A 10,439-nucleotide genomic window follows, 5' to 3' on the forward strand; every position below is an offset into this window, starting at 1 on the left:
CGAGCGCTCGTCGTCGTGTCCTCGTCCGTCGCGGTGATTATCTCCCTCTATCTTGAAATCTTTCTTCTTCTTTCTCCTCCACCTCCTCTTCTTCTTCCTTCTCCGCCGCTTCTTCTCCGCGTCACGCGTTCTATCTTCTCGGTTAATCCGATCCCCGCCGTTCCCGATTATGGCGCGACTTCGGTAGTCGCATAATAAGAGTTTTTCCAGCGCGCGAGCGCGCGCGTATCGCGACACGTATCCGATGTGATGTATGTACCACTCACGAACGCGCGAGCGACAATCCCGATATCGATCGCGTTTATCGATCGCCGCCGCGCTATGCACCGACCGCCACGATATCACCGCGTCGACGCGACGGCACGGATCAAAGCGCAATCCACGAGCACGATGACGATGTGATGGTCGTGCCGGGAGTGGGACGGACACAGCGGGATTTATCTCGCGATCGACCGCGAAACGGCCGACGATCGGCGATATATCGATGAAAGCGAAGATATGACACGCGGCTATATTCGCAACTTTGCGGCTATATTCATACGGTACCGTACCGTTCGCGAGAGTTACTTTTCACGAAAGAGCACCATTCCTTCGCTTATAGAAACACCATATCGCGTACCGTCTGGTCTCTGGACTCCTTGGTTCCCTTCCTTCTTACCGTCTGCGTCTCGCCTTACTCTCTCTCTCACTCGGTCCTATTCGCACGCACGGCGAGTCCCTCCTCTCGCTCTCTGTATCTATCTCGCTCCTTCGCTCCTCTTCTCCTTCTTACACCAACCTTGCCCCACCTCGTCCCCTTCGCGCACTACTACTCGGCGCGCTCTCGATCTCCGTCGCGTACACCGCAGTCACTTCCTCTACTCTCTCACTCTGTCCCGTAGCCACGACGACTGGTTGACTCTTTTTTTTGCACGCGAGACAACTACCACGGCGAATATGTACGAGTAAATACGGGGTCGCTTACGAGTCGCGGCCCCGCGCGCTTCTTCCGGTGGACGATAGGGCACCATACACAGACATACGTGATGCGTGCGTGATATACGCGTGTCGAAAGGAGCGATCAGCGTTGAAGCGACAGCGCGCCGTGCCTTGTTCACGTGTCAATGTCGTGATGTCGTTCTCGCTCGTCTTTCCCGTCTTTTCGACGTCGTTATCTTCGTCGTCGTCGTCGTCGCCTTCGCTGCTGCTGCTGCTGCTGCTGATGCTGATGCTGGTTAAACGCCCGTCGTCGATGTATATCGTGTCGGGGTCACTTAACGTGGACCGCCCGCAGAGCGGAACATCGCCTACTGTGAACCGGTGCGCTACCAGCCGCGGACTGTTGTTCCGCCTACCCGCACGCAGATGTCGTGTCGTCGTCCCGTAGAACACAGGCGGAGCGAGATCCGCTCGTCGCGGCCGCTCATTGGCCCGCGCGGCACGAAACCGTGCCACGTGACTGCACCGGCGAATATCGATTCGGGTTGCGCTGCGGCGGCATTTTTAAGTTTTCGTTGCGTGGTGGGAGGGCAGGAGGGGCCGGGGGTGAGGGTGAGACACACGGTGCGCACCCCGGACCACATCGCGCGTGATACTACCTCGCTTGCCGAAATCCCGGAATGCCGCTGCCGATTCGCGCTCGATGTACTAAAAATAATACTAAATTCTCTCTCTCTCTCTCTCTTTCTCTCTCGACACGATTACTCGTGTAATCTCTATATACTTTTCTCTCTCTTTTTCTTTTGCTTGATTTTTTTTTTAATTTTTTCCGTTTCTTTCGAAAGAATCCAATGTCGCTACGCATGACGGTTTTCGTCTTTGGAGATCTTACGAAAATTCAGAAATCAAGACACGATAATTCTTATCCTGTCGTTTATTTTGCGCTCGATGAATTTTCGATTTACCGGTATAATATAGATTCCTGGTTCTTCTACAGTTGTGTGATTACAAAGTTTTTTTCACACCTTGCAACTTTCAAGAAAGTTTTGAATGTCAGAAGGCAAACAAGCGTCTCGAATCGGCTTTGAATGTCAGAAAACAAACAAACGTTTCGGAAACAATAGGCTAGCTAAAATACCGGTAACGTCTTTATGTTTTGAAAATCGTAAATATTATTAGGATTTGTACAATATGTATTCTAGGGAATTATTTACGACACGGCACACAATAAATTTTGTGTTAAACATTCATATTACGAGATACATATAACGCACAATGATTAAGATATATAATATTATTTGTTAGAATATCTGTAAAAAATTAATGCCCATTCATCACGTTTGGGCACAAATTTCAACAAGATTTAAGCAGTGCCGTTTCACAACGACTTATGAGACAGTTCGTACGCTAATTAGTGGGATTGCAGGATTGTGGTGGAAATTCGAAACGTCATAGTGCATTTGACATTTCGATCGATCCGAGACACGTAACGAGTGTGAAGAATATTATAATCACGTGTAACTTTTTCTCAATATTACACAACTTCTTGTATTATTGACTTAAGTAAACGAATATAACATCAGTTTTCTATCGACCAATTTTCGAAAAAAATTTATACGATGTCTAAGGCAATTTATACGACTACACATGTTTAAGCAAATTTATTAAATATGCTTGCGCAAGCTGCTTATACAAATTTATTTGAACGTGTGTATCAAAAAAGTTATTTGTGCAAGCCAAAATGATTGCAGTTTTCTGACATACACGTTCAAACAAATTTACAGCTTGCGCAAGCATATTTGATAAATTTGCTTGAACGTGTGTGATTGACCTAAGGCCTATATTCATTACTTATAAGCCATTCTTATTTTAAAACTTATCTTAAATAATATCTTAAGATATTAATACAAGATCTATTCACGTTTCTTACACTGTTTGTAAGGATTGATTATGAATATTGGCCTAAAAGATATAGTAGATACGGGGTATCTCAATTTTGGATACATACGTGCTATGACCTGAATATCTTTAAGGTTATCACACGCAAACAATTTTTATGGCCATAGCACACAAAAGCTTAAGCAGTAAGACTGAAGCAATAAGTGAATTACAATCACAGTAGAGTAATAATGCAAGTACCGTATAAGACTTAATATTTCTAAAATATTATACGAATATTAAAAAGGATAAATATATTCTAGAAATATTCTGTGCTTATAGGGTAATATTGATTTCCTTCTTGCTTACTATTTAAGTTTTTCTGTGTGCCTTTAATCATAATCGTAAGATATCAGTCAATTATGATAGAGCATTCCAAAACGTAAGACCCAAGCTTTGACTGTAATTGGTCGATTTTTGCTTACGGTTGTACGGTTACGACTAAAATTTTTTTTACGTATGATGGCTTTTCTATTGAGAGACAGAAACGATATTAATGTTAATCGATATATTTAATCAGAACTTTTGAGAAAGCGCGATTTGCGCAAATCAAGAAATTTTACGGATGCGAGTGAGTGAAAGATATTTTAATTTATTCCAAATGCTCATTCGATCGATGCATCAGCAGCGACTTGCACATATTCATTATGCAAAACAACGGCAACTTGCAAATATAACGGGGCCGTTTTACTTATATTCTCGCACGCGGATAAATCGGATAATTTCTTATTAATCTAACATTAAAAAGGAAATTATTTGCATGTTATATCAATAATAAAGAATATGCACATATTCATTTTTTTATTACTATCCTAAAGGGTTAACAATTTTTCTTATGGACGTAATGTTAAAAGTATCCAATTGCAATTAGTAAAATAATAATGACATAATGGCAATAATAATTCTGTGAAAACTGTAAGAAAAGATAATGGATACAAAAGTCAAAAGCACATGTAAAAAACGAGGCAGCAAGAATGCCATTACAAAATCTCTTAAATAAGTAATAAAGTATAAATCTTTCTATGGTTATATTTTCTATATTAACAGTAGTGAAGTAAAAAGTGTGTATTCTGATATTCTATGTTCATAAAATGATATTCTATGTCCATTTCTTAGGTTATTTTAATTTATTATATTCATTAAAAAAGACATACGATATAAATGTATATATTTTTATAACTTAAGAAGAATTATATAGAATTATTTATTATTTGCATATAGCATTCTTTTGAAAATACCTGTGCATGCTTAGACATAAAAGTACATCATCGCCTATTTAGTATTTTATTGAACAATTTTATCTTATCTTTGCACGGATATATCTGTTGCTACCTATATGTAGCATTTCATCGTCGGTGAATGTCGAAATCGTTACTTTCGTAAGTAACAGCAATAATAACAGGTCACAAGTGTGAATAAATATTTTTCTTCATGCATAAATAAAATAATACGTTTTAAATAATAGAATTTTCTGATAGTCGACAAATTCCATTAATTTTTTAGATTATTAATATTTTTCAAATTCGAACATGTTATATTATAAGTTTTATAATATGAACATAATTTTATAAATGAATTTAGGACATAAAAATACTACAAAAAGTTTAACATTTAAGTTAAACATTTATTCTATTTTACTTTATTTCTAAGTTACAGATGTTTTTATGTTTCATTATAATTATTGTTTCGTTATTAATAATTATAATAATTTCATTATAAAAATTGTTATTATAATTATTATATTCTCTACTATATAAGCTAAACTTGGATAGCGTCTTCAAGTGAAGATCGCGTCTTTGTGTGTTAAACACATTCTATTATATAATTGCATAAACGTAGTCATAAATAATGGTTGTAGATGTAAGAATTGACCAATCACAGTAGAATATTCTCCTCATATTCGATGTGATTGGTTAATTCTTACAATTACAATCACAACTACATTTACGCAACTGTAAAATTGACTTTATTGACCATTAGTAAGCACTTTTTTTAGATAGAAATATGTGAAGATTATGCTAGTTCAATTTGACCAATGAAAATTATTGAAGAAAGACGAAAACTTCTATAACTCAAAATTAAAATTAGATGGAATAAGTATTTATAATGTTTAAATAAACTTTTTGTGTTATATTTTTGTATTCTGAATTTATTTCCGAAGCAATGCCCACATGTTACAATAATATTATATGTATTCGTTCAGTTCGAATTTTTATTCAAGCAAGACAATACATTGAGGCGTAAATCTTTGAGCATTATCATCATTATCTGAATTGATTATATGTATACAATATAACTTGAGTTAAGTTTATTTGTTTGAATTTAAAGCTTTGCTATATATTTAGATATTTTAAATAATACGTAAAAAATACACACATAAGTGGAATAGAAATCAATTCAAACAGGAGTGAAGGCAATACTTGTTTGATACATACATGTAGACTCCTATTTATTTATAATCATATGTATGTATAATAATATTACAACGTCGTAACTGTATAACAGTAAACAAGATTGAATATGCTCGATTGAAATACTTCGTGAATATGCCACTAAAACTGGCAAGTTGAGAATATGTACATAATGTAGGATGCCGCTTTATTGCCTCTAAAGGAGATACGTAATTGGTACTAAAAAGAAAAAAAGAAAAAGAGAAATAATAGCGATATTAATTACAACACAGGGAGCAGGAAGTAGGTACACACAGCAGTATTACAGTGGCAGCTGGCGACATTATCTTAACTATTATCACAGATTAATACAGACAGCTTCTGTCATAGCTGGACATGACCGATATAGTTATATTTTATCATCTTGCTATCTACCCTTCTGCAATAAATATTTAATCGTGTATGCGTGTGCATGTGTCTGTTCGCATGAACAATTTAAAATACTTGCGTATTTATATATTCGAGTATATAAAATTCGGACGTTTACAAGCTTTTCATCTTTCCCTCGTAACAGAATTATTGAGACATACACAAAATTAAAAAATGAGATAATACTGTTTAATATTTTATTAATGCATAACAATGTACGCGATATAAATACTGCATATTCCAATGTCTTGGAAACAATAACATATAATTGAGCTTTTAGCTAACAAATTTATCATTCTTAAAAAATATAAAGAGATACGATTGTATTCAATTTTATTTGGTACTATTTAAAACTTTCTTAAAATGTGCTTTTATAAATATTGTTTCATATACAAATTTAATATTCATAGATTACACAATTTAAAATTTTAATAAGAATTAATTATAAAATTTTACGAAATACATATTGTAAATGTGACTATTGGAAATAAATTTATATTGATTAGCCTTCTGACAGTAATATAAACTTTCGAATATGACAGGAATATATTGGATTTCACACGACAAAGCAATTTTTGCAGTTTCATATAGCAGTCTTCTTTTTATATAATTTTTTTTACATTCCGTTGCACATCCCTAATACATTCCATGCATTCGATTAAATTAAATCTTTTAGAACGTATTGTTAAAGCGTCATCAAATTACAGGAACCTTAATTTTACTAAAACGTCCTAAGAATTATTTGGACCAGCTAATAATATTGGTCGCCCGTTTGTTCAAGAAACTTTAATCCTACTCGCTCTAAATACGACTTATTTAGCATATGGTAACTCATTGTTGAATGCAGCAAAATTTTACTACGACCAAAATTACATAATGACAAAAAAGTAAGTGGAAGATGCTCGTAATGATGTTCGTCACTTACGATGTTTCGTTTAATGATTACACGATATGAAACGCGTTTGTGTATAAAAACGTGTATATGAGAGGATGGTTTTTAATGTACGCGTGAGTAAGAGTTACCTTTTTTCGTAAGTATTACAAATGAATAGGCCTTTGTTCTTCAACGCACGCGAAAGTATTTAACGTGTTAAAAAAGAATGCCGCACAGACGATCATTTTCACTAAATAAGCCCTACACGCTCGTTCGGTATTTCGACTCTACTATGTTAAATACTAACGTCAAAAAAGTATACTTTAGTTAGGATACAATCTTAGGTATCGTAATTGGAATACAAAACTCAGTGTTAGAAAATATCAGGGTTTCCAGCGTCTCATGTCCGCTCGTAATACTAACACATGCTCTCTGTTTTATTCTGTCCTAATTATTGTATCAAAGAATATTTCGTTTATAGAGAGTAGCGTGCTTATACAACGCTCGCTAACAACATTTTTTCCTATGCTGTTTTGTGCTTTTTCTTAAGTTGACTGTCTCATTAGTTTGAATGGCTTGCCGTTCCTTGCGCTCTTTTTTGGTCCGCAACACTTGCCGTGTTATCGCCATGAACATCTGTAAGTAATTATTAAATTATAGTGGAGTAGGAAATATATATTAATTTAATTAACTAAATTTACAATATTCTTGAAGTTGAATAAAATTCAATAAAATTAGCTTTATCAATATAATAAAAAAACAAGCGTGAAAGAAAGGTTTAAAGTTTCCAGTTTTATTTTATAAATTAATAAAAAAAACTAATGTGACGCATACCTCTTCAACATTGATGTTGTCCTTAGCGGAAGTTTCAAACAACTGGATCCCCATTTGATTAGCAAATCTTTGTGCATCTTCTGTTAACACCACCTTTTGATTAGGTGCGTCATTTTTATTTCCTACCAGTACCCTGTTAACTACATCACAATTCTGTTCGATTTCATGTAACCACCGTTTAACGTTCGCGAAGGTATCACCGCTGGTCACATCATACACAACTATAACGCCATGTGTTCCCCTATAGTAAGTTGAAGTTATTGTCCGGAAACGTTCTTGTCCAGCGGTATCCCAAATTTGCAGCTTTACTCGCTCACCATCTACTTCCACAGTTTGTATCTTAAAGTCCACTCCTATCGTAGTTATATAACTGCCATTGAAGGTATTGTCAGCGAATCTCAGAAGCAGCGAGCTTTTACCTACGCCTTAAAGACAAAAGAAAAAATATATTTTATACATATTAAGGTGTACATAAATAAATATTTGAAAATTATAAAAAAGATACAAATATCTTCATAATAAAAATTACACTTCGATAAATATGTTTATGCATGACTCTAATATAAGATGTTTTATATCACATAGAATTAATTACTCCTGTCTGTACTAAATTAATTACAATTAAAAAAACAAGCATTTATCTATGCCTTAAAGACAAAAGAGAAAAAAAAAAATATATATATATATGTATATATATATATATATATATATACACATACATATCAAATAACTTATTTATAAACATCTTATACATATATATATTTTTTATATATATATATATATATATATATACTAAGATGTTTATAAATAAGTTATTTGAAACATATAAAGATATAAATATATTCATGATAAAATTACACTTTAACAAATATATGTTCTATATATCATATAGAATTGCTATAGATGCTTTATATTATATAGAATTGATTATTTCTATCCATACTAAATTAAATAGAATAAAAGAGCGAACTTTTATCAATGCTTAAAAGAAATTATATATATATATATTAGGTGTTGGAATTAATTCGTAGCGTTTTACAAGTGATGGGAAGTACTTTCATTAATGTATTTTTTAATGCTCATGTGAAATAAATAACATTCTTTCATTAAAAACGCTACGAATTAATTCCAACACCTAATATATTAAAATGTCTATAAATAAGTTGATTAACAAATATAAAAAAGATATGAATATCATCATGATAAAATCACACTTTGATAAACATATGTTTTCATACGTTACTCCAATACAAGATGCTTTGTATCACATCAAGTTAATTACTTCTACTTATACTAAATTAAGTAGAATAAGAAAAAGAGATTTAACCTTAAATAAAACTTAAAAGACACAATTAATAACAAAAAAAAAGAAAAATAAAAGAAAAAAAATAAAATATAAATACATAATTTTTCAATATTAATAAGAATAAAAATTATGAGAAATAAATGTTAATAATTATCTTTGTCTTTAAATTATTTTCAGTTTCCCATTATCGTGACACAATGCATTATCTTCTACCGCTGTTCTAAATCTGTCGCGCAGGAAGAACAATTTTCGCATCATGAAATCGAACAATAAGCCACGCCGGCGGCGTAATGGATAGCCGACATGTATCCATTGTCGGACTCATCATTTAATAAACTGCCGCTAAAACTGCGTAATGACAGGCGATCAGCTTGCACCGACGGACGACAGCAATGCTCCGCGCAACAATCTGTACTCTTTATTTTTTTTTTTTGCGCTTTTTACATCTTTCTCATCCGGAGTGAAACTAACGAAATGGAAGGGGAAAAAAAGAGAGGAAGAAAAATAGGCAAGGAAACAAAGGAGGTTATATATAAAGCGCAGGGGAATCCGGCTAATAAAAAACAGAAAATTGTGCGTCATCGCGGGACAGTTCGGTATGGTGGTGTTGCACCCGCGTATATATTTACCGCTGTCTCCTATGATGAGCAGCTTGAACAGATGATCGTACTCCCGGGCCATCTTAACGCATACGACGCGCGTCGTTCCTTCTTCGATGCCGCGTCGTCGCAGCCTCCGGAACGTTCGCTATGCGTCACCGGACAAGTTTCCTCGCGGCGCTCTCAGCGAGAGATATTCTTTATGCGATCTCGCCGTCCCCACGACGTTCGCGGGACTTCGTGTATATTATGTGTATTACGGAAATTATTAGTTAGACCGAACTATCGCTACCCCCGCACGATCCCCAGCAGTAGCAGGAGCCGCGACTCGTCTGGATTGGAGGACGGCAATGTCAAATGATCGCCATGTTTATACGTCGCGGTATCACCACTCATTATCATTACGGCGGGAGAAAAAAAAGCTGCGTTCCTACGTTAAGCGCGACGCCCATCCCATATCAGATTGTCACCAGCTTGTTACCGTCGCCATGTTCTTTCCCGTGGAGACGACCTAACGACCTAACAGTGTTCTCAACGACGTTAAGCTCGATCCTCAAGAGATAAGATCTGGGGGGTCGATTCTGTAACTGTGGTACAGCTGGGATAGTCAACGCGATGCTATAAACGCTTTAAAGCATTTTTGATTAGTCAGTTTGTAAAATTCTTTCTTCTAATTGGTCTATCAAATGCTTCAAAGTACAATATTTGTAGCGAGACTTTGTGATACTCACTTAATGACCGCAGCCTGAATGATGTTTATCAACAGTTTTCAAAATCTTACCCATTTTTTTGCGTCGATGGCTTTGCATTTTGGCTCCGGAACTCAAATTGGACAGGCCTACTGCTCTAGATCATCTTATGAGACCTTTAATTCTAGGAAATACATAAAAGAATATTTGGCTTAAAAATACAACTGATTCATTTTCTGTGCACGTATCCTATACGACTATATTTTGTCTGAATAAACTTTAATTGGCTTATTTTTTATTTTAGCTAAACTTTTTGCATGATTTATCTTTTCTCTTTTTCTTTTCACTTTAGAGAGAAAAAGAAAAAAGGTAAACTATTCAAAAAATTCAAAAATTTCTAAAAAGAATAAATTATTTGTGTATACACTGCATAATACATAAGGTTATTTGTGAATAGATCTT

General features: G+C 34.9%; 1 protein-coding gene across 1 annotated transcript; it reads right to left on the reverse strand.

The window, feature by feature from the left end:
* Nucleotides 1-60: 60 nt before the first annotated feature.
* Nucleotides 61-9,823, reverse strand: Rab35 (RAS oncogene family member Rab35). Its single transcript, XM_011064158.2, has 3 exons — nt 9,319-9,823; nt 7,384-7,808; nt 61-7,185 (listed from the first exon to the last, which is right to left on the reverse strand). Exons 1-3 carry the CDS (start codon nt 9,368-9,370, stop codon nt 7,057-7,059), a joined length of 606 nt encoding a protein of 201 aa, XP_011062460.1. The 5' UTR covers nt 9,371-9,823; the 3' UTR covers nt 61-7,056.
* Nucleotides 9,824-10,439: the final 616 nt, after the last annotated feature.

The sequence above is a fragment of the Acromyrmex echinatior genome, chromosome 3, assembly GCF_024713525.1.
Source record: "Acromyrmex echinatior isolate Ae372 chromosome 3, ASM2471352v2, whole genome shotgun sequence".
NCBI lineage: Eukaryota > Metazoa > Arthropoda > Insecta > Hymenoptera > Formicidae > Acromyrmex > Acromyrmex echinatior.